Source organism: Triticum aestivum, chromosome 1D (assembly GCF_018294505.1).
Source record: "Triticum aestivum cultivar Chinese Spring chromosome 1D, IWGSC CS RefSeq v2.1, whole genome shotgun sequence".
NCBI classification, from domain to species: domain Eukaryota; kingdom Viridiplantae; phylum Streptophyta; class Magnoliopsida; order Poales; family Poaceae; genus Triticum; species Triticum aestivum.
Window position 1 is genome coordinate 346,792,382 of NC_057796.1, and position 23,346 is coordinate 346,815,727.

Below are 23,346 nucleotides of genomic sequence, written 5' to 3' on the forward strand. Positions count from 1 at the left end.
AGGACATCAACCATACAAGGTCAATGACCTACTAACATAAGCACAAAGTTGCATGCTCCATGCACAATATTCTAACACTGCCTCCCATGATCTCACATAGGTGTGCAAAGACAAGGAGTTTGAAGTACAGCATGATTGCTTGCACAGGTAAGGATTGACATGACAGAAAGGGGCAATTTCTTCTGTACTATTGTTATTGAGGCTGGGTCAAAATGGATGACACCATCCACAAGCATACGGCTGCATTGTCAGTTACAACTGCCCATGGACTTTTGGCAGGTCAGCCTAGTAGTATGTACCTGCTTTCCACCATGGTCCAGCCAGCCCAAGTTAGGGTTCTTGACCTGAGACGAGGGTGGTACAAACATAACTGCATGGAGGACTTGGACTGGTCTAGAGTCACAGGCTTGTTATCTCTATACGCGGCATAGAGATTGTTGAGTACACTTGTCCTTCCCAAGTAGTACTCCATTGGTAGGTACATTATTGGTGACGCTATGCACTTCTCTCTCCCATGGTAATAATTGAGTGGCACTTGATCTGTAGCTTCATGTAGGAGCAAGAGTACTTTGTTCAAAGATACCACACTAATTTTATGAGGTCACAATATATTGAAAATCTTAGCTGATATAAATGTTTGGATTTTTGGCTTGTCTAACATGGGCCAAATTGAGGAAGAGAGTGGGAACTGGGCTCCATTTGGGACTGCCATGAGCTCTCTTCTTTACACATTAGTAGGTTTGAGCGCATATTTTCTATATATGTTACAACGGTAAATTTACTGGCATTAATAAAGATCCTCTAAGATGAGATTTTACGACATAAGCTAACCGTTGCACTTTTCCCGACAAGGAGGAAAACCCTCGGCGTGTTCATTGGTTGATGCACAAATCTATATATTATTTATTATTAAAAACAATGCGAACAAATCAGTTTAAAAAATAGAAAAGAAAACCCATGGCCATCACCCAACAACATAGGACATGTCTCGCGGCAACATCTTCAAAATCCTACCACAAATCTTATGACCGCGAACCAATCCAACATTGGAGCGACTTGTAAGCTGACTAAGGGCGTAACACTCTAAGACAATGTATCAATGCCATGAAAAAGGAATCATCACTCACACACGTTGATGTTGACTGGTCAACCAGACCAGGGACTATTACCCCGAAGCAGATCTTCAAAACAACACCTTCAAGAAGTTAACGATGGGCATGTCGATGCTGCCTGGTTAAGCTAGAAAGCTAGATCATGAGTTTTCACTCGGAGATAATACAACTGTTATGTCGACCACCATAGTCGCCATCAGGAAATTGCATAAACCACCAACCATTGGGGCTGATTTTGCACAAAACATCTACTCTTTGGGTTTGTTACGCAAAACACCAAATGTTGGTGTAATCCATTGTGGCTAGCTTTAATCCATCATTTGACTCCATTGACATTATTCCTACGGGTGGGTCCCGCTTACAAGTGCTTGCACAAAACTAGTTCGACAAAGGAGAAATCGTTGGAAGGAAGACGCAATCGCATCACTTCTGATCATCGATGCACCCCTGTCTCGCTGATGTTAGCCGTGCTCGCACCGCCCAAATGCCATCCTACAATGGCCCCAATCCGGCCCTCGGTCAAGCTAGATTTGGCCTTGCTGGCATTCACCAGCAGTAGTGAGGCGGAGGAGTGCCGCGTCTCACACAACCTCCCCACAATCCAGCCAACACCTGATACATCTATGTTTGACCAAGTTTACAAGAAAAAGTATGAGCATCTACAATATGAAGTAAACAAAATATGAAAACACATTTCATGATGAAACTAATGATAGTAATTTTGCATTGTGGTTGTTGATTATTTCCTCTATAAACTTGGTCAAATGTACAAAAAGTTAACCATTTGAAAATTAATACACCTTATATTTTTGAAACGGAGGAAGTACCTTCATTAGCCGAGGGTTGCATCAAGGATTGATCCAAATTGGATTGATTAGCAGTCATGCATATCCCTTTGCCATGGGATTCTAAAGGATGCTCGGAGACAAACAGGAAATGAGGAGATTGCATTACATTCTTATCCCTGGGCGTGTTCCGTTGATGCGGTAAAGTGGTCACTCTCTAGACCCTACGTTCCTAGTAAATCTAATTTACGTTCATAGGAGCTGGTTTTCAACGTACAGGTGTTGTTACACTCCTCGTCTGCTCAATGACTCAATGCCTTGATTCCAGTACCTCTTAGCGATTAACAGAAATCATAGCACACACTTTCTGCATGAGCAGCATAGGTGTCCGGCCAAGGTAACAATAAAAGGGCTTCCAAAGTACTCCACGAGAAGAGCCGGCAGGTGTCATGTCATCAGCAGCGCATATCACCAAGTCAAACCATATCCGTATATTCTATCAGTCCCTCTCATCTGCTCCTATAAATCCCTCCCCCCGCGCATACCACATCACCCAAACCAACTCAACCCAATCGACTCACAACGCAAGGCAACACAACACAACACAGCACAGGCTCACACACGCACACACAACTTCAATGGGGAGGGCGCCGTGCTGCGACAAGGCGACGGTGAAGAGGGGGCCATGGTCACCGGAGGAGGATGCGATGCTCAAGGCCTACATTGAGGAGCGTGGCACCGGCAACAACTGGATTGCATTGCCACACAAGATTGGTAATTATCTCCCAAGATATATGTTCATCATCCAAGCATCTTTAGCTTTTCTCATCTTGGAATTTCCAGGCATTTTTCATCAATCGTTTGTGGTTAACTAACTAAGTTTATATATCTGCGTGGGAACTTAACAGGGCTGAAGAGGTGCGGCAAGAGCTGCAGGCTGAGGTGGCTCAACTACCTGAGGCCCAACATAAAGCACGGGGACTTCACCCCAGAGGAGGACAGCACCATCTGCAAGCTCTACATTAGCATCGGAAGCAGGTACACATACAAACACCAAATTAACCCACTAATGTAGTCTCCACAAACCGCAACACAAATGTTTGTGCTAATCCGGTGTGCCATGATTAACCAACCAGGTGGTCAATCATCGCCGCACAGCTGCCGGGAAGGACGGACAACGACGTCAAAAACTACTGGAACACCAAGCTCAAGAAGCGGCTCCTCGGCGGCCGCCGCAAGGACCGCGGCGCCGGCACGCAGCAGCACCGCCAGGGCGAGCTGGACGGCGCCAACGACGGCGGCGAGCAGCAGCCGCTGAGCGCGTCGGCCATGGAGAGGATCCAGCTCTGCATGCAGCTGCAGGAAATGCAGAACCCCCTCAGCAGCATCAGCAACCACAACAACCCCTTGCACCTGTGGCAGCCTAGCAGCCATCATCAGGTGGCCGCCACCCACAGTAACAACAGCAACAACAACAGCAACAGCAGCCGCAGCAGCAGCTTCGATGTAACAGTAGCTGCTGAGCAGGGGCAGTCCAGCTCCCTGAACGATCAGAACCTCGGCGGACAGCAGCAGATGGAGACGACAGCCACCATGGACGGCCTGGCCTCGCCGTCGAGCGCGGGCAACTCCAACATCGTCACCATCGAAGCCGAGCTTCAGGAGCTTCTCTACAGCGCTACGACGACGACGACCGACAGTGTCGTCACGCAGCAAGGGGGTGTGGACTGGTGGAGCTATGAGCAGGGCAGGTCCCCAGTGAACTGCTGGGACTTCACCCCTGAAACCAGCTCGGTTCTCCAGGACTACACGTCCGTGGTGTATGACATGTGAACAAAGTGTGAAGAGGACCAAGTTAATTAGGGGTGGTAATAGGGATTTGTGTAGGCTTGGATCTTGTAAGAGTCCAAAGAAACTGTGACGAACTTCTTGTAAGAAATATGTAGTAGTAAGCTGCTGTAAGGCATAAATAAATAAATAATCAACAAAGGTATGTAAGAACAGGTTCTGGCAAACAAATGTAACTTGGCACCATGTTGTCCAAAGAACAGATAAGAGGAACATGAGCCATTTGCAAGGCTTGTAGTACATATATCCTCTTTTGCTATTAGAATTTAGAATCAGGAAACTCTGACATCATCGACTCAGGACTGAAAACAATGCCCCTTTCGACAATATTCTGCTGAACCACGGTCATTGCTATCCATCGTCAGTGGGCTATGCGAACCTTCATACTGTCCCATGAATGGGAAATCAAGGTGAACTGTATTCTTGAAACACAGACACAATCCCTAGCCTCTGCATCGATCGATGAACACAAGAGTGGAGCATTATTCATCAACTCTTGCTACATAAGAAAGCATGCAAATAGGAACCTAGATCCAAACCGGCCTACAGAACGAACTGACAACATCTGATCAACAGCTAACACTACAAAAAATGGAATGACATCACATGGTTCACTGTCCAACATGAACAGATATGTAGCACAGCCGATGCTGGTTAGATCACCCTTCACTAAAATGCAGTTTTTAGCGCGTACCTCAATAGAAGTTGCAAAATTCCTTGTCCGAAGAAGTGTCTTATTCTAAGCATGCTTACATTGTTTCGGTGTTTCCCAATTATAAGAGCAGGAAGGGTCAGAACATAACTATTTACCTGAGTTGGATGTCGCTCTGGCCCATCACCTTCATTAACAACCAGGGTTTCTACAATAACAGCTGATCTCTTGGACAATATTTGGGAATGTTATTTAAAAAATGGAAAATAGTTTACTGTTGCCGGATTAATCGACATTGTGGTTCCTACACCAAACCAGTAGGAACTGCACATTCTTCATACAGGGAAAGTATATTGAAGATGATGAAAGTAAAACTATGTCTTAAAGGTGGTACTGTCTTTTAACTGGGAACTGAAGGGATGCAACGAGATGAACACAGTAGCCAATCATACATGTAGGTTGCGTTGCCGTGTAAATTTTGGTCAAGGAATATGACCTATTACAACCTGTGCACAAAAAGGTAACCTGTTTACTTCTTTTTGCATGGGTGGCTTTTGCCTGATTTCTTGCAATTATAACTCAAATGGTTCAGGCCGCTTTTGGCTACCATAGTTGCCCCCAAAAAACCCAAGTCACTTGAACTATAAATGTGCCTTGAAGTAGCTGGACCTGGAACATTTGATACAATAGCTACAATTTTTATAATAAACACATACATATTAACAATATCTAACATTGCTGCATGGTTCCTAGTTAATAATGAATGTTGGCCCTCAGTTACATCTATTTAACAATCTGATGTCAAAATCCAATTTCTCCGTACTTCGTGGGTATAAACAAAACTTTAAAGGGCTATACAGACGCTATATCTTGAAATTTGGTCAACCTGTGCCCTAGAAAGAAACCAGCAAAATTCACAAGTAGAATGCTCCTCAATCAGGATAATCTTCACTCGGTCTTTTGCAGCCATCCAAGCTGCACAGAGAAAATCTGTTAGACATATACATGAAAGCTTGGGATAAAAAAAATTTCGTCTGCAGCAATGCATGGGTTATTTAGCTAGCATATACAAGAGCGAAATCCTGAAGGAGAAGACAACATTAAACATGTACCTTCCACGCATACATCACGAAAAAGGCGACTGTATCTGCTGACCAGACAACCGCAAACGATTTCACGAAGAACGGGATGATCACGTTGATCAAAGGGACCAGGATGAACAAATAATTGAGAGCCTCTTTCTCCTTGTTTGAGCAGTCACGGGCCCGTAAAGAAGGTATAGCTACAGAAGTAGAATGCGATCCGTTACTGTATTGCAGAAAATGTTTCTGTGCATCAATACTGAATAAAAAAAACATATTCTCCATAATTTAGACATATCGTTTCAAGTTGTTGCAACATCAGCTTGAGGCTGCTTGTCTATTTTGATTCTGCTGGATGATAATCATTTATAAATTTGTAGTGAACTAGATATACAAGATACATCCTTCGCACAAAATAAGATATACGAGATAACATCATGTTCCTATTTGCAAAGCCTGCCAAGAACAGATCCTAGGCCTAAGACATACTAGTTCTTACAGGACTTTGCTGCTAGCAACAAAATTCTTAGCAATTGAACAGCAGTAAGCACCACATATTCACTTCATCGAGAGATAAGCACCAAAAATCATCTTCAACAAAGAACTAATTTGCTGGAAAACACATGTCTTACTTACTGAACATCCAGATGGACCACATCCCCATGAGCCTCCAAATGTCCGGTTCGCTGGAGGGAAAGACGAGGTTGAAGGAAAGGGCGCCGCCGGCAAGCATGGAGGCGTACGCCTGGACCTCAAAGATGGTGTACAGGGTGGATCCGGGCACGGCGGGGTTCTTGCTTTTGGTGGACGCCCTCGGCGCAAACGTCGCCGCGGTCTTCTGAACTGCCTGCTCGGGGAGGACGCTAACCGTATCAGATAAAGCTTGATAATTTCTCTCTGCGCAACTGCAAATGGGTTCAGGGCTTTAGCAATTCCAACCTTCTTGAGCTCCTTCTCGATCTTCGGGTTGACGACGGGCTGCTGCCTCTCCGCCGCCGGCTCGGCCGAGGTACCGCGCTGGCCGCCGGCGCCTGCGCCTGCCTCCCCTTCCGTTACTGCGCCGGCCACAGCGCCGTCAGAGCCATCAGAGGCTGCGCGCGCTAAACCGGGCCGCCGCCTCCTGCTCCTGCTCCGGCCCGCGCTTGTACAGAGGGAGGCCGCCGGCAACCGCAGCGCGGCTGCCACCGACGGGAACGCGCAGCCGCCGCTGAGCGGATTGTTTAGCAGGGGATTCATCGTTGTTGAGGTTCTTTTTTTCGGGGGGAGGAGGGCCGGGGTGGCGAAGGGATGGGGAACGGAAGGTCCTCCCGCCTTCACCTTCTGGCCGTGGTCGCCCCACGAACACCGTGGTATTTCCACCCGTTGGCTTCGTGCTTTCCACAACGGTTTTTAGGCCAAAAATTTGTAATTTTTTTCGAATTTCAATAAATAAAGCACTCCCTCCAATTTAAATTAATTGACGCAGCTATAGTACAACTTTGTACAAAAGTTGCGCTAGAGCTGCGTCATTTAATTTGGATCGCGGTGCTATCTCGTGGATAGACCTGCAGCGATGGAGGCACGGTCAATTTCGGTCTGGTATTTTTGTCATTTACTAGCAAGATGCCCGTGCATTGCACGGAACATCAAGATGCATTTTTTACAAAATACCTGTTGTGATTGACCCATGCGGGAGTAATCCCATGTGTAAAAACTAATGATATCTCGAGAAATAGGAGAGATAAGGTGAGGAGGAGTGGGGCGTGGTGGTGATTGATGGTCAGACTGAGCGGAGGCATGAGGATGGACGACGCCAATTGTGGCCACCATGCTAGATTGTTCCAGAGAAATTCTTTTTTTAATTGCTCAACAATGAGGTTGTGGGAGATAAGGATGAACGAGGGAAGGTCTTATCTGCAAATGTGGAGAGAGGTGCGGGTATCTTTTTGCAAAATTGCCATAGTTTGCTTTCTATCCGTTAGATATAGATCGGACGGTCTATATTGCAAGATGGCAGGCACACAATCATCACCAACTCGGTTTTTTATAAGAGTATAGATAAAGTCGAATGCCGTGTCAAACTTCAATTCTTTGGGCAATATCCTATTCAGGAACTTTAAAACAATGTGTGTCTACATTTTTCAGAATTTGTTCACCAGCTATTAGAATTTCATAATTTCTTCATTTCCTCATATGAATTTCACGACTTTTCAACTTCAGAAAAGAATGGAAGTTCCAAATTTTCAAAAAAAAATGTATTCTTGAAAATTCAAACTTTTAGAGTACTCAACTTTCAAGAACTTTCAATAAAGTAAATATTGCAAAACCACATTAGTTCTGATAATTGTATCGAGCGATGCTATCTCGCGGACAGCCATGCAGCACGGTAGGCATAGTCAATTTCGGCCAGGTAATTTTGTCGTTTATAAAGTCCTTTGTCATCTCAAACTTCAATATTTTTGGGGAAATTATCCTTTTCAACAACTTTCAAAATGTGTGTCGACATATTTCAAAAAATGTGTGCCGCAAAATTTAGAATTTCATACTTTCTTAATTTTGTTGTATGAATTTCGGGATTCTTTACTTTAAAAAAATTAAAGTTCAAAATTTTCAAAAAATGTACTCTCAAAAACCCAAAATTTAAGAATACTCAACTTTCAAGTCGTTCAGATGTTTTGAATTCTAAAAAATTTGAACTTCCAAAATTTGGAAATTATACACAAAAAGAAACAAATGATGAGAAGGAAAAAAGTGCCACATGGGTGGGCCCAGATTTGGGTGTGTTGTTTTACTTGGTCCAAATCTCCAAATTATGTCTCCTATAAGTACCCCTAAAAAAACGTCTCTATGTGTGTGTGGTGCGGCTTTGGCCAGAGCTCGTATTCACTGTCTACGCATTGCGTAATGTGGTTAGCACAACTGATGTGTCGTATTCGGCTAGAGATTCATGATCTTCACGAATTTGAGGTGGAGGGAACCAATAACACGGGGAAAACAAAGAACATGAAGTATAAAAAGATAACTCGTGAAGCCTTTGCGGCAATACACAAATTTGGCAAGAAGTGGCTTAGATATACAGGATCCCGATCCCATAACAACAACACTCTTGCGACACTTGATCAGTCAAACGGTCGAAGGTGATCCCAAATCCAAAAGAAGAAAGAGCTAGTTGTTCCTCTCCAATCCTAGGACATTGAGGTCTTGTACCTCACCATTGGATACATGTATGTAAGGAGGCCTTGGACACCTCACCATCAATGATAAGATGAGCGCTAGCTTTTTAGTATAAATGCTTTACTAACCCTAAAAATAGAGACATGTATGACTTAAATAGGTTCTCACACAAAGGGGGAGATGGAAGGAAAAAATTACATGGGCTCAACCCATTTTCATTCTCGTAAACACGGTCCAAAGTGTGTGGATGGATTCGGAGTTTCTGAGCACCTGAAGTTGCATGCCTTTGCTTCCTTGGAAACCATTTCCCCTATAGTTTTGGCTTTGTGTTTCATGCCTTGTAGCGATCTGACCCAAATGGATCGGAGTCTCTGTGCATAAGTGCTATCCCTAGATCGGTTTCACCTGACCCAAATTGAGTGAAGTCAAAGGGAACAATGAGTAGATGAGGTGCATGGAAGGAATTTCACCAGAGATCATCATGTGCCAGATTGAGTGTATTGATGAGTCACTAAAGGCAAAGAAAGATGGCCATAATTTTGGTTCTACAGTGTCGAGCGTGAAACAGTGCCCTTGGTTTACTTATGTCGAAGGCGACTGTCAAGTCTGACTTTGCTGCCATCGTGTGCACCGATGAAGTTATTCCCAATAACACCCTACAGCCAGCGGAGTTATTCCTAGAAGCCCCCTACAACCAGCATAACCTGGCGCTTGCCGACTCTCTCACCTTCCACAACATGTCAAGGTATGTATCATATGTACTTACCTCTAATTCTCTGACAACTTAACACTGTTTGGGACTATTTGTTGGAATTATGATGATGTTTAGATCAAATTATACTATCTATTGTGTAATTTTTCACAATTTTTGACCGAATCTCTCCTCTCATAATTAAAAAGAACATAGTGTTTTGTCGTCCACCTTGTCCTTGGTCCAACCTTAAGTATGTTCTCCTAGCCCTCTCTCCGTTTTGATTTTCTCCACTAGTTTTTCCTGAAAACCCGCCTTAGTTGTCCGGCCTTTTATTGACTTATACGAAATTTTATTATGTATTCTTTGTTAAGTCTACATCTTCTCTCATGCTTTAAAAAAGGTGTTATGTAGTCCACCTCGTCCTTCGTCCAACCTCCGTTGAGGTGTTTTCTTTTGCAAGGATGAAGAATTTTGAGGTGTGTCAACATCAAAATGAAATGAGGGCATGCGCTAAGTGAACCGTGTGTGGTCCTGCCCATAGTTTGTTCAGCTTACAATAAACACAGTTTTTTTAGGGGTACAATAAACACAGCTGAGCTGAACATATAGGCGGAACCAATCTTTGGCAAAGGCACGAAATAAAAGGTAATGGAAAGATGAAACGATTTGTTTCTCAAAAAGGGGGAAATGACAACACGCTCAATCCCGTGAGACAAGGAAAGAATCGTACAGAGGATTAATTGGTTGCCCAAACCCTTCGAATCCTATCCTACCCTTAAATAAACATGAACCCTTTCGGTAATTCTCCGGAAGCCCCGATCGTCGTTCGTCTTCCGGCGGCCTAAAGTGAAGTCCCGAGCTCTGCACCCGGTGACGGCAGGCACTCCATGCCCATCCCCAAGTTTTTCAAACTACCTTTGCCGCGTGCGCCTGCAGAATCTGCTTCGGCACAAACCGCGCGCGACGGTCCAGATCATACCTCAAGGTGCGCCGCGGCGACGAGGAGCCATCCAGTGGTATACATCATCTTCAAGTGCATACGGTGTCTCACATGATGTATGTGCGTATTAACATAGCGCCGAGGGGTGCATCCCTCACCGGATAGATTTTCATCAAGGTAACCTTCCGCTACACTAATCTTCTTTCTCATCATACGTATGTACGAGTCATATTATTCGATTTATTGTATTCATTCATGTATAACTTTGTACTACTAAATCAGCGTCAATTAATATGATTCGAAGGAAGAAGTACTAAATATAACCACATAGTGCCATATCAGGGTAACTTAGACAGCAACAATGCAATTGAGCAGCTGCAACATGATTTCGACTTGGAGGCGCTGCCGGGACAACGGCGTCAGAAGGCGGCGGCTGAACCATCTACGTTGCGTACACAACATGTGTTTTGGTACCAGGTATTGGAGTGCACTCGGTCTTCAATATACGTAGTACAATTTTGTTACTGAATGTTCCTCATCTGGCATTAGCTTCTGCTATCTATATGCATGCCCTTGCTAGACCCTCTTTGGATTGTTGAATTTTTAATTAAAACATAGGAATATGAAAAACACTTAATTAAAGCAACTTCAAAGCGCCAACCCAAACTGTTCGCGCGTGTTCGTTTGGGTCGAAACGGACACAAAAGCTGGCTCAACGCGGCGAGCGTCCGCTTTTTGTCCGCGCGCGACCCCTTTCAGGCCGGGTTGGTGTCGGCTGGACACGCAGTGGACGCGCGCGACGCCCGCCCTTGTTATCCCCTGGCCTGCTAGTCGGTGGCACATGGCCATTCCCCTTCCTCCATCGACAGCCAGCACACCAGACCTTCCCACCCGTCGCCACCACCGCCCCCCCCCCCCGACGCCCCCCTACTCCGCCGTTTGGTGGACCATTTTCGCCGCCATCGCAGCACCCCTGATGTTGGTGAAGGAAATATGCCCTAGAGGCAATAATAAAGTTATTATTTATTTCCTTATTTCATGATAAATGTTTATTATTCATGCTAGAATTGTATTAACCGAAAAACATAATACATGTGTGAATACATAGACAAACATAGTGTCACTAGTATGCCTCTACTTGACTAGCTCGTTAATCAAAGATGGTTGAGTTTCCTAAACCATAGACATGAGTTGTCATTTGATTAACGGGAACACATCATTAGGAGAATGATGTGATTGACTTGACTTGACCCATTCCGTTAGCTTAGCACTTGATCGTTTAGTATGTTGCTATTGCTTTCTTCATGACTTATACATGTTCCTATGACTATGAGATTATGCAATTCCCGTTTACCGGAGGAACACTTTGTGTGCTACCAAACGTCACAACGTAACTGGGTGATTATAAAGGTGCTCTACAGGTGTCTCTGAAGGTACTTGTTGGGTTGGTGTATTTCGAGATTAGGATTTGTCACTTCGATTGTCGGAGAGGTATCTCTGGGCCCACTCGGTAATGCACATCACTATAAGCCTTGCAAGCATTGTAACTAATGAGTTAGTTGCGGGATGATGTATTACGGAACGAGTAAAGAGACTTGCCGGTAATGAGATTGAACTAGGTATTGAGATACCGACGATCGAATCTCGGGCAAGTAACATACCGATGACAAAGGGAACAAACATATGTTGTTATGCGGTTTGACAGATAAAGATCTTCGTAGAATATGTAGGAGCCAATATGGGCATCCAGGTTTCGCTATTGGTTATTGACCAGAGAAGTGTCTCGGTCATGTCTACATAGTTCTCGAACCCGTAGGGGCCGCACGCTTAACGTTCGTTGACGATATAGTATTATATGAGTTATGTATGTTGGTGACCGAATGTTGTTCGGAGTCCCGGATGAGATCACGGACATGACGAGGAGCTCCGGAATGGTCCGGAGGTAAAGATTCATATATTGGATGATATGGTTAGGCCAAGGGGTCAGGCCCACGGGGCTATAAGTCGGTGCAAAAGGAGTTTTGCGGAGGCCAGGGGGCCAAACGCCGAAGACCCTGGCGTCTGGCCCTGGGCCAGACGCCGAGGCCCATGGCGTCTGGGCCAGACGCCAAGGATTGTGGCGTTTGGTCCTGGAGTCCGAGTGGGACTCTTGCCTTTCGGGCAAAACCGACTTTGAGGAGGCTTTTGCTCCAAGTTTTGACCCCAGGGCTCAACATATAAATAGAGGGGCAGGGCTAGCACCAAAGAGACATCAAGTAACACCAAGCCGTGTGCCGCCAACCCCGTCCCCTCTAGTTTATCCTCCGTCATAGTTTTCGTGGTGCTTAGGCGAAGCCCTGCGGAGATTGTTCTTCACCAACACCGTCACCACGCCGTCGTGCTGCCGGAACTCATCTACTACTTCGCCCGTCTTGCTGGATCAAGAAGGCGAGGACGTCACCGAGCTGAACGTGTGCAGAACTCGGAGGTGCCGTGCTTTCGGTACTTCGGTCGGATCGTGAAGACGTTCGACTACATCAACCGCGTTGATATAACGCTTCGGCTAACGGTCTACGAGGGTACGTAGACGACACTCTCCCCTCTCGTTGCTATGCATCACCATGATCCTGTGTGTGCGTAGGAATTTTTTTGAAATTACTACGTTCCCCAACAGTTGGCGCCACCATGCCCACGCCTCCCCTTCCGTCAGCACGCAAGCACGGCTACCTCGCTCGCCGAACGCTGCTACGTTCGCCTCCACGCCTCCAGGCCTGATATCTGGTCTCGCAGAGGCACAAGGCTCTTCACCAGCCAGCTTCTTCCACGACGCCCGCAATGTGTTCGAAGGATTGCCCGAAGGGTACAAATGGACTCGGCGATGAGTACTTTTTCCACAATTTCATTTGCGATTCGGATGACTCTTCATCCGATGATAAATTGTGGTTGCTGCTTTGGTCGTCCATGACCACATTAATAGGCAGCGGTCGATATTCAGGGGCTCGATCCTGGGGCACCTCCATCGTTGAATCGCAACCGAGAGAGTGGCCATTGCCTACTCTCGCAGGACTACTTTGAGTCCCCTAACCCACTCTTCAAACACCACCTATTCCGGCGTCGTTTCCATATGGCTAGACATGTGTTCAATCGTATCCAGGAAGGGACGGGGTGGCGTACGACAACTATTCCGACTGCAAGGAGGATGCCCTCGGAAAGATTGGCTTCTCCTCTTATCAGAAATGCACTGCAGCTATTCGGATGCTTGCATACGGAGTTCCCGGTGATCTCATTGATGAGTATGTTCGAATGATCGAGTCCACGTGCCTAGACTCCATGTAAAAGTTCTGCACGGGTGTGGGAGCAGTGTTTCGCCTAGAGTACTTGAGATAGCCAATTGCTGCGGATACAACCTGGTTGTTGGCGATCAACGCGGTAGGGGCTTTCCGGGGACGCTTGGTAGAATAGATTGTATGCACTGGGAGTGGAAGAATTACCCTTCTGCTTGGCATGGGCAGTATAGGGGCTATGCCAAAGCTTGCACTGTCATACTTGAGGCCGTGGCTTCACAAGATCTCTGGATTTGACACTTTTTCTTCAGCATGGCCGGATCTCACAATGACCTCAACGTGCTTTAGCGTTCTCCGGTGTTTGGAGGGCTTGCAGAAGGCAACTGCCTGGAGGTCAATGCTGAGATCAAAGGCCACCAGTACAACAAAAGATACTACCTAGCTGACGGGCTCAGTGAACTACTCTTGTGAAGACAACCGCCAACCCTGTAGGAGAGAAGAGGAGGTGATTTGCCCAAGCATAAGGGAGTGCTAGGAAGGATGTGGAGCGTGCCTTTGGTGTTCCTCAATTTTAATGGGGCATCATTCGGTATCCTGTTAGAAATTGGAGCACCAAGAAGTTGTGGGAGATGATGACTGCTTGTGTGATCATGCACAACATAATCATAGAGGATGAGCGTCCGGATGAAATCTACGATCAAGGGTTTCAGTTTCAGGGTGACAACGTTGTGTTGTGCCTGAGCATGGAGGAGCGGCAACGTTTGCACAGTTCACCGAATTTCATCATCAAATGCGTGATTAGGATACTCATATTCAACTGCAAGATGATTTGGTTGAGCATGTGGGCTCAGCTTGGCAACCAATAGATGTATCGTCTATTTTTTTCTTTCAAATGTATTTGAGATAATTTAATTTTTATTTGGCTTGTAAACAATGAGATATTTATTTGGCTGTGAAACTATGATATATTTGTATTTTTGTTTGAATTATGTGAACTTGGGCCAAAATCTATTGATATGCCACAAAAAGAGCTAAAAAATGGCCGCAAACCGGCCGCCAGGACAAAAATGCATCTGCGCATTGCCGACCCAAACACATAAGGGGGCGGACAAGCCGACCCAAACGGACAAAAAACAGAACAAACACGCGTCCGTTTGGGTCGATGCGTTGGAGTTGCTCTAAGGATTTCGGAGTTGCTCTAAGGATTTCAAAACACAGAATCTTGCAATATGTGAGCCTTCATCTGGCGTTAGTTTCTGCTACCTATGTGGCCTTGCCAGAATTTGTGGTTGATGACTGATGGATAGCAATTGTCATATATAGGTTTCGCAGTGCAGAATGTAAATCAAATCAAACGATGGCAGAATTAACACCCTAGCTTAGGACAGTATTGACCAATTCAGCTGCTTTCTAATGAGATCTCTACGCATATGGCCATCTGGTAAAACAATGTATCACGGCGGATGGTAAACTCAAGGACATCTGTAACTAGATCTTTTTATTAGAAGAGAAAGCTACAGCCCTTCTCGAGCATCTCAGAATTTTACCAGAAACTCGTGCATAAAAACGAAGAGATTCAGTGCATTGGAGCGCTCAGAGTAACATCGCAGAGAGAGAGACCCGACTTGATGACTAACTTCAAGGTAGATGAGGTAGGATCATCCAAGCAGCAGGCGACAGTTTTGCATTTGCTGCCATGGCTAGTTCTCGCTGCTTGAAGCATTTGCCTTGTCCTTCTTGCTGCTTGAAGCATTTATCTTGTCCTGCTTTTTAGCCTTTTTAGTCTTCCACAAAGAGCTCTGCGAAACGGTCTCCTCAACGATCTTGGGCACCGTAAAACTGAAGCTTTCAGCTGATATGCGGTCTTTGTACTCTGGGTTTGTGTCGAGGAACTTCTGCACGTCCCCGATGCCCCTTGCACGCTTCCCGTTTGGCAGGACATAGTAGATGTCCATTTTAGACAGATCACCTCTCATGATCACAAGTCTCTCGGTCTTGGGCGGAGGCTTTGGTATGTTGGGCTTGTCGATGACCCAGATGCGGCTGCTGTCGTACTCAATGTCTGGAGGGTCTTCACACGAGCACTCAGGTCTTTTACTGCAGAACCATGGGTCTTCAGTGAAGTTCTCACGAATTGTCTCAAATTCATCTTTCGTTGAAACTGTACGCCATTTATGACATTCACAACACTGGACAGCATACAGGCCAATTGATTCCGTTGCACCTCGTTTTTTCTGCCAACATCAGAAGGTTTCTTTTTAGTATTTTATTATATCAGGCAAGGCAAGCAAGTTATCTGAAGTAAGCATTTCAATTTGAAAACATGAAATTTAACTCTTATCAGGAAAACACAAATGCAAGTCAACAACCTTTTCCACTCTCCCTACTACCTGTAGGATGATTAGTGGATAGTGCAAAAGGTGGTGTTTGTAAACTGCGCAAGCCTGAACACATCTAACACAACCATTCCTACAATCTAAAGAAAAATGCACAGCCATTCCAGATTATAAACATGAATACAAAAGAAATATCTAATGGTTTGCACAATACATTTGCTTTCCATGCTGGCAGTTGTCTTTGGTTAAACAATGTCACAACAACACAGCTATTTCTTATACTGTTGTCCCCAACAGAGCCTAAAGAGGAGATTGGCCAAGACAATTGTTTTGCTGGATTGAGTTGCCATAATTGTGTTCCATTATATTACTGGGATATACAGCAATTCGGCCCATCAATCACTATTGTTAGTTATGTAACAGTGTAGATTGAGAACACATTGTCTGAAATCTTAAGAACCGCAAATAGGTTAACACTGCTGCATTGCCAATTGCAATGGAAATATCGACCAATAACAAGCTTACACTGATCTGAATTCTATATCAATTAGCTTACTTGACAGGAGATGGGAACTGTGTAACCCCTTTAATGATTGCACAAATTTCACATTTTTCTTCATTCTCTACTACATATTCTCTTGATTCCAAGTTCCCAACTATGACTTTAGAGAATAACCCACAGTTATTTGTTGTTGTTTGAAGCTCCTAACCTCCCTGCAACTGGTTAAACAGTCTTCACATACCTGCCCTCACCATATATAGACAATAGTCCAAGTGGACATGTCTATAACTTTGGTACTAACAGTAACGCATGTATCCAGCCTAACAGATGAATAAAGGAACAAAATTTCTCATGTATCCGGTCCCGAACCAAAGGCATGTGTGCAGGATCGATCACCAAATCCTATTCTGAGGCTATCCAAACAAATATGCAGCCAACATTGATGTTCTTCTAGAACAAGGCTCAACCTTTTTGTTCAGGGATCCGGCATGTAGATACTCATCACAATCCAGCCATCCCTACCAAACAAAGCAGCCAGATGCAACCAAACCTACCCCCGCAATAGCAACGAAATCAACCTCTGAGCATTACACCAGCGCCCACCACGCCGAAATTGACCTCATAGCATTACATAACCATCAGTCCATCACCAAGGAGATTGCACAGGGGAGGAAATTAAAGCTGCGGAAACATTAATCAATCAAGGCGGGGAAGATCAAAGAAGGGTAAAGGGACCTGAGAGGAGGACCCCGGCGAGGCCGGAACCGGCGCCGGCGAGGCCATGTTCGACAGTGAGGTGGCCTGCGTCGGGAACTCGGAGGCGCCCCGCTGGAGAAGCCACCGGCGACGGCGCCGGTAGTAGGCGGGCGGATGCGAGAGGACGGAGCCAAGGTCGGCCGTCCGGATGGGGACGGAAGTGGGGAGAGTGGATCTCGGGCAAGTGGTTACGGGGATATACGGACAGGATCGTCCACGGTATGCTCACCGAAAGTGATCCACCCTCAATGTCAGACCACCCACCAAACAATTTGTTTGTTACGAAGGATGGATCAGCCTGAATAAAGGTGAAAAAAAAACAACCCTAACGCAACTTGTCCATCACCGTCTTATATGCCTTGTAAAGAAGCTAAAAAATCCCAGTACCAAAAAAATGCCATCATCTATAAAAAGCAGAAAAATGACATAGGTAAAACCTAATATTCACCGAACGTTCGATTTGGAAAACCCCCGTCCGAAAACGTTATGACAAATAAAAACCAAGTATTTAAAAAGAAAAAATTACATGGCAAAATAAACGAAAAATTGCCATGTGAATAAAAGCATTCTTGCCATGGCAAAAATGGAGTAGATTTTGCCATGGCAAAAAAAACTAAAATTTGCCATGTGAATAAAAGCATTCTTGCCATGGTAAAAATGGAGTAGATTTTGCCATGGAAAAAAATGGATTAAAATTTTCCATCGCAGACATGGATTAAGTTTTCCGTGGAAAATAAATTAAAATTTTCCATGTGAACACAAGTATATACCATGCTACATAGTAAAAAGTCGCCGTGTTCCTGAAAAATGTAAATTTGGCATCATATTTAAATTAAAATTGCCTTTACAATAAATTTGCCATGGCAAAAATAAAGTAAAATTTGCCATGTCATTAAAAGTATGCGATGGCAAAAAATGGACTAAAATTTTCCATGGCAAAAATAGAGTAATTTTGCCATGGAAATAAAGTAAAAATTGCCATGGCTACTCAAGTATATTTTCCATGCTACATATAAAAAATTGACATGTTCTCGAAAATGTAAAATTGCTATGCTCTAAACAATACATTTGCCATGTAAAAAATTGCCATGTCAATAAAAGTAAAAGTTGCCATGGCAAAGAAAATGTAGAAAAATCCCGAAGAAAAGTATTTTTGCCATGCTCCGTGAACTACAATTGCCATGGCCCTTTAATACATTTGACAAAAAACATCATAAGTTTGCCATGGTTTTGAACATATTAAGTTGCCATGTTTTTGAACACCCCATAACTTTGCCATGTTTTGAAACATGACAAAGTTGCCATGGCAAGTTTGCCATGTTGTTGAACATATTAAGTTGCCATGTTTTAAAACATTTATAACTTTGACATGTGTTTGAACATGGCAAAGTTGCCATGGCAAGTTTTCCATGTTTTTAAATAAAAAATTGCCATGGCAAATCACAAAAAATGTCATATAGAGCAATTGCCATTGTTTATGTACACGGACGAAGATGAAAATTGCCGTGTATGTGAAACAATACAAAAAGATCAAAATTGCCATGTCAAACACATATTCTTATTGGTCGTGGATTTTTTTAATCAATTTTGCCATGCTAATATTTTTTTGCCATGAATGTGAAATAATACAAAAATGATCAATAGTTGCCATGGCAAAAGCATGTTCAAATTTCCCGTTGTATTTTACCTAAAGTAGGCATATTTTGTGTGATTAATTTATCGTGTATGTGAAATAACACCAAATCAAATTTGTCGTGGCTCCAACCAAATCCACCCATCTCGTCTCCGTCCATCACCCCTGTTCGTGTTGGTGGTCTATGGCGTTGAGCACTGGGCATGCAACTCCTAGTCCTAGCTCATCCGTTGTGGCAAGTGCTGCTCCTCTGCCAGCTACCACCATGGAGGCCGCCCGCCAGCGACGCTTCCTACCACCGCGCACCCCCAGCAGCCCCCCTCCATCTGCCTCATCTACTCCGCCGCGAAGCTGGGCAGTAGGTGCCAGCGGGATGGAATTGGGGGTGGGGAGGGGGCGGCGCTTATCTCCCCCGAAACTATAGGAGGCTGCCACAATGTTGAGATTTCCCTTAGGGTCGACTAGCTCCGTCCCCCGCCGGCGTCCACTATGGAGGTGTAACATCTCAAAATTCTAAATTTTGGAATGTTATATTAAATAAATAGTTTTGATTGATTATTTGATTGTGGTATGGTTGCTTGTGTGAAATTGAGTGAAATCTAAAACTTTTTGAAAGTTAAATGAGAGGGAATAAAAGGACTTTCCCAAACTTTCACATTGCATTTATGATCTCCATGAATTCAATTTCTTTTACAAAACCCTGGAGAGAAGATAACATGAATTCTTCCATTTAAAACGAAAAGGGTTTTTGAAAATATTTGAATTTCATTTGGAAATATTTCAACTTCAGAAACTTCATGCAACTCAATGATTTTCATGAGAGAAGATAAAAGGACTTCTTCAAATCTTATGAAATATGAGTTGGGAGTTTAAAAGAATCAAATTTGAAAGTCCCTTTGAAATTACTTTCATTTTGGAGTTATTTGGTTTTTATTCAAATTATTCTTCTCCAAAAATAAAATAAATGGAAATAAGGGTAAAATGATTCCCTTCAATGTAAAAATGAAGAGAAATAAATTTGAAATCATTTTGGTATTTTTAAAATGATTTTATGGGGTTTTATTGCAGCAGTAGCACTATTTGCTTTATTTAAATTTTTGAGGATTTTATTTGACGCTAAAAAAATGTTCATGTTTTAGATTTTTTTTTGAAAATTTTGATATATAATATGCCTATATATCATTTTTATTGTCTATGGTTTTTATTTATTTTTCTGTTGTTTGTTTAAAAAAATGTTAGGACCGACCGGACCGGGCCGGCCCACTTCGCCAGGCCGCGGCCCAGCCGGCCCAGCCGCGCGCTCGTCTCCTTCCCCGAGCCGTCGCCCGCATGCCAACGCCGCCATAGGCAAGCCGGACTTCCCCGCCGCCTCGCCCTTGCCCTTCTTCCAAGCTGCCTCCCCGCCCCTGGCCTTTAAAAGCCGGACCCCGACCCCCTCCTCTCCTCAGCCGCCGTCGCCTCGCATCTCGCCACCGCCGCCACAACCACCGCCGCCGCACTTCCCGCACCGTCGCCGTCGCCTTAGCCCGCGCCGCCGACCGCCGCCGTCGCCGGAGCCCCGCCGCCCTCCCCCGAAGCTGACCGCCGCCGTCGCCGGAGCCCCGCCGCCCTCCCCTGAAGCCGTCGCCGTCGTTGAGTTCGCCGCCGTCGCCGTTGACCCCCGGTAGCCCCTTGGATCTAATCCCGACCGTCGGATCGAAATCCGACGGCTTAAATCCTCACTTCATTTTTTTCGAACGTTCTAATTTGCAAGCGTTCGCTCGTTAGTTTCTGTAGCGAACAGTTTTCGTAGGGTTAGGTTCTGTAGCGAACTTTCGTTCGTTAGATTTATTCTTTTATTTTTAATTTCGGTCAGGGACCTATCTGTGATTACTTTTCTTACATATTAGTCCTTGAATTTCAAACCCTCACAACTTTTACACCGTTTATCCAAATCCAACGAAACCAACGCCCACTCCTTCGTTATGATCCCCTCTGTTCAGATAACCAACTTAAACATATTTTTGAAAGTTTAAAATTTGATTTCAAATAGATTTTAATTCAAACTTCTTTTGTTCATACCTCGAGTTTTATAACTCAGATTTAATTGATTCTCTTTTGCTAATTGAAGCTCTTGACTTAAACTTTCTGATAAGACCAAATCCACCCAATTTTGGTACTGTTAGAAATTGTTTTCTGTTGCAACAGTACAAGGCAAGTTCACACTTTAATCATATTTTTCTTCATACCCAGTTTTTATGCATTAGTTTCACCCTCAAAGATTTGCATGAGTATGATTGGGAATTGGGGCATTGCTATGTAGTTGATGAGGTAGGAACCTATTATCTTTTATCAACCCTGGGATTATACGTTATGCTCATACTGCTTTGCTATGCTCGTAGACATGGATTGGTATGTGAGATTCATGAAAGATGTGAGAGTTATATTTAACCAAGGGAAACTTAAGGTGGCAACATTAACACACATCTGGGTGGAATGGTTGGGGCACCCTGGGGATATACCAGTGGCTTTCCCAGGCACCTCGGGAATCCAGTGTTGTCCTAGGAGATCCCGGGGGACCCGTGTGATCATCCTATTGGAATGCCACCCAGGCTCAAAGGGATCATAAGATTATTCATGCTAGAAACTTCCATGTGCAGCCACATGCCATCATGGGCTCCGGCATTGTTGAGTAAGTTGTGGGAATCCTTTCCATGATGGGCTAGCAGATGTAGGGGATTGTAGGTGTACCGGCCTATCTATCGGTTAAGGGGACCTCTTTAGAAAGACTGTGTCTCGATCATTCGGTTCTCAAACATCAGGCAGTGCGAGAAATTCAACGGAGGAGATCGAGTCTTGTGGGGAAAAGTGCGCAAACCTCTGCAGAGTGTACAAACTAATCATGATTAGCCGTGTCCCCGGTTATGGACAATTTGAGCATCTGGTATTTGAATTATTTGGTTGATCTCATCACTCTATTTTATGAATTTGTTGGGTTACTAATGATTTTGTGATTTTGGGATTGAGTTGGGGTTACCTTCTCAATATGGGTAATTTAAACTTGGTAGTAAATAAAATCTATTCCTTTGTTGTAGGAAAAAAATTAGCTTTATGCAAAATTAAACTTAGAGCCTCCACCAGCCAAATATGCATGTAGTGATAGATACTATTCATCATTATCCTATTGTGTGAATTTGCCAGTACATTCAATGTACTGACCTACATGGCTGCAACGTCTCATGTTGCAGGAATCTTATGACGAGTAAGTGATATGTTAGGGTTACGATGTCTACACTCAACTTTGCCGTTGGTGTTGTTGGGAACTCCACAACCTTGTTGTTACTTCCGCTATATGGATTGAGGTAATAGTATTTATGTTACTTTATACATGTGATTTACCTCTGTTATAAATCCTCGAGTACTGTGTGTGTCAGCATACCGATCCAGGGATGACACTTAAGCACAGAGAATTGATCCATTCGGGTCGGGTCGCTACGGGAGGCTGAGTCACGGCAGGGACCCCGGCCTCACGCACCCCGGTCATTCCCAAAGTAGGAGCTCGCGACCTAACGCCGCAGAGCATCTACTGGAGGCAGATATCGAACCCTAGCAGCAGCCGCACACGTGCCTTCCTCCTCCACTGTGCCTTCCATCGCTGTCGGCTGGATCCACCTTCTGTTCGCGACCGCCGCAGCCTCTGCCCACCTCCCCAATCATCTACCGCCGCCCCGGGTCTGCTGGGATCCGCGGGCCTCACCCGAATCTGCGGACCCACTTCTGAATACCCACTCAGATGGTGGTAGCTCACTCGAACGCTTCATCGCCATTTGGCCTCACTCGCCAGCATTCGAACATGGAAGGCAAAGGGGCAGCACGGGACCCAAACATTTGAGGAGCGTAACACGAGGCTTCAAGTGAAGTTATAGTGGCAGTTGCTAGTAACACTTGTATTAACCCTCCTCTTTACCTCCCTTGTAACGTAGCCTTAATGGGGACGACGCACTCTATATAAGCCGCTCCCTAGCGCTGTGATAAGGGTTTACAACCCTTCTGCAATCAATCACCCCAGAGAAAACATAGCCTCGGGGCTCGAGACGTAGGGCTTTTACCTCTCCGCGAGGGGCATTAACTCATAAAATCCGAGTGTCACACATGTGTCGTAGCTAGGTTTCGCCCCTATTCGTACCCCTAGTGCTCACTGTCAGATTCGTTGCCTCGACACTACCATCATATAACATTACAATTAGATACATGTTTTCATTTGCCTTGCATGATCAGCATGGCTAGCTCGATATTTGCACACTTGTACGTCTTTTTATGTATATGCTATGCCAGATCATTGCACATACTGGTAGTTTGCCAGAGGCATTCATCATATAGAGTTTATCTAATGTTTTGAGTTATGATTAACTACTTAAGTTGAAGTGTGTCAGTAGAAAATGCATTGTAAGGTGTTACTTGTAAAAAGGAGAGAGAGAGAGAGAGTGAGAGAGAGAGATATGCACCACAGAGGTGGCATAAAAAGAGAAAAAAGAAAAAAAAGAAGAAATAAAAAGAAACAGAAAGGTGTTTTTAGTATACAGTTGTGCTTCAAAGTAGCACCACTTCATG

At 44.5% G+C, this 23,346-nt stretch overlaps 3 protein-coding genes across 3 annotated transcripts; 1 reads left to right on the forward strand and 2 right to left on the reverse strand.

Annotated features, from left to right (window-relative positions):
* The first annotated feature begins 2,432 nt into the window (after nucleotides 1-2,432).
* Nucleotides 2,433-3,911, forward strand: LOC123181966 (transcription factor MYB36). The gene is made up of 3 exons (XM_044594391.1): nucleotides 2,433-2,671; nucleotides 2,806-2,935; nucleotides 3,034-3,911. The coding sequence occupies exons 1-3, from the start codon at nucleotides 2,536-2,538 to the stop codon at nucleotides 3,728-3,730; spliced, it is 963 nt and encodes a 320-aa protein (XP_044450326.1). The 5' UTR covers nucleotides 2,433-2,535; the 3' UTR covers nucleotides 3,731-3,911.
* A 1,098-nt stretch (nucleotides 3,912-5,009) lies between these two features.
* On the reverse strand, nucleotides 5,010-6,823 carry LOC123181967 (protein RESISTANCE TO PHYTOPHTHORA 1, chloroplastic). The gene is made up of 4 exons (XM_044594392.1): nucleotides 6,419-6,823; nucleotides 6,116-6,326; nucleotides 5,510-5,679; nucleotides 5,010-5,372 (listed from the first exon to the last, which is right to left on the reverse strand). The coding sequence occupies exons 1-4, from the start codon at nucleotides 6,713-6,715 to the stop codon at nucleotides 5,346-5,348; spliced, it is 705 nt and encodes a 234-aa protein (XP_044450327.1). The 5' UTR covers nucleotides 6,716-6,823; the 3' UTR covers nucleotides 5,010-5,345.
* Nucleotides 6,824-15,010: 8,187 nt separating this feature from the next.
* Nucleotides 15,011-17,381, reverse strand: LOC123181968 (methyl-CpG-binding domain-containing protein 4). Its single transcript, XM_044594393.1, has 2 exons — nucleotides 17,103-17,381; nucleotides 15,011-15,763 (listed from the first exon to the last, which is right to left on the reverse strand). Exons 1-2 carry the CDS (start codon nucleotides 17,148-17,150, stop codon nucleotides 15,230-15,232), a joined length of 582 nt encoding a protein of 193 aa, XP_044450328.1. The 5' UTR covers nucleotides 17,151-17,381; the 3' UTR covers nucleotides 15,011-15,229.
* Nucleotides 17,382-23,346: the final 5,965 nt, after the last annotated feature.

What these genes read in the sequence shown, in the direction of transcription:
- LOC123181967 (XM_044594392.1), bottom strand. Translation starts at nt 6,715, where the DNA reads ATGAATCCCCTGCTAAACAATCCGCTCAGCGGCGGCTGCGCGTTCCCG. An exon ending in GTGGTCCATCTGGATGTTCA is followed by an intron (nt 5,680 to 6,115) that starts GTAAGTAAGACA and finishes CTACTTCTGTAG; the next exon opens with CTATACCTTCTTTACGGGCC. An exon ending in TCGTGATGTATGCGTGGAAG is followed by an intron (nt 5,373 to 5,509) that starts GTACATGTTTAA and finishes TTCTCTGTGCAG; the next exon opens with CTTGGATGGCTGCAAAAGAC.
- LOC123181966 (XM_044594391.1), top strand. Translation starts at nt 2,536, where the DNA reads ATGGGGAGGGCGCCGTGCTGCGACAAGGCGACGGTGAAGAGGGGGCCA. An exon ending in TGCATTGCCACACAAGATTG is followed by an intron (nt 2,672 to 2,805) that starts GTAATTATCTCC and finishes GGAACTTAACAG; the next exon opens with GGCTGAAGAGGTGCGGCAAG. An exon ending in TACATTAGCATCGGAAGCAG is followed by an intron (nt 2,936 to 3,033) that starts GTACACATACAA and finishes TTAACCAACCAG; the next exon opens with GTGGTCAATCATCGCCGCAC.
- LOC123181968 (XM_044594393.1), bottom strand. Translation starts at nt 17,150, where the DNA reads ATGGCCTCGCCGGCGCCGGTTCCGGCCTCGCCGGGGTCCTCCTCTCAG. An exon ending in CGCCGGGGTCCTCCTCTCAG is followed by an intron (nt 15,764 to 17,102) that starts GTCCCTTTACCC and finishes TGATGTTGGCAG; the next exon opens with AAAAAACGAGGTGCAACGGA.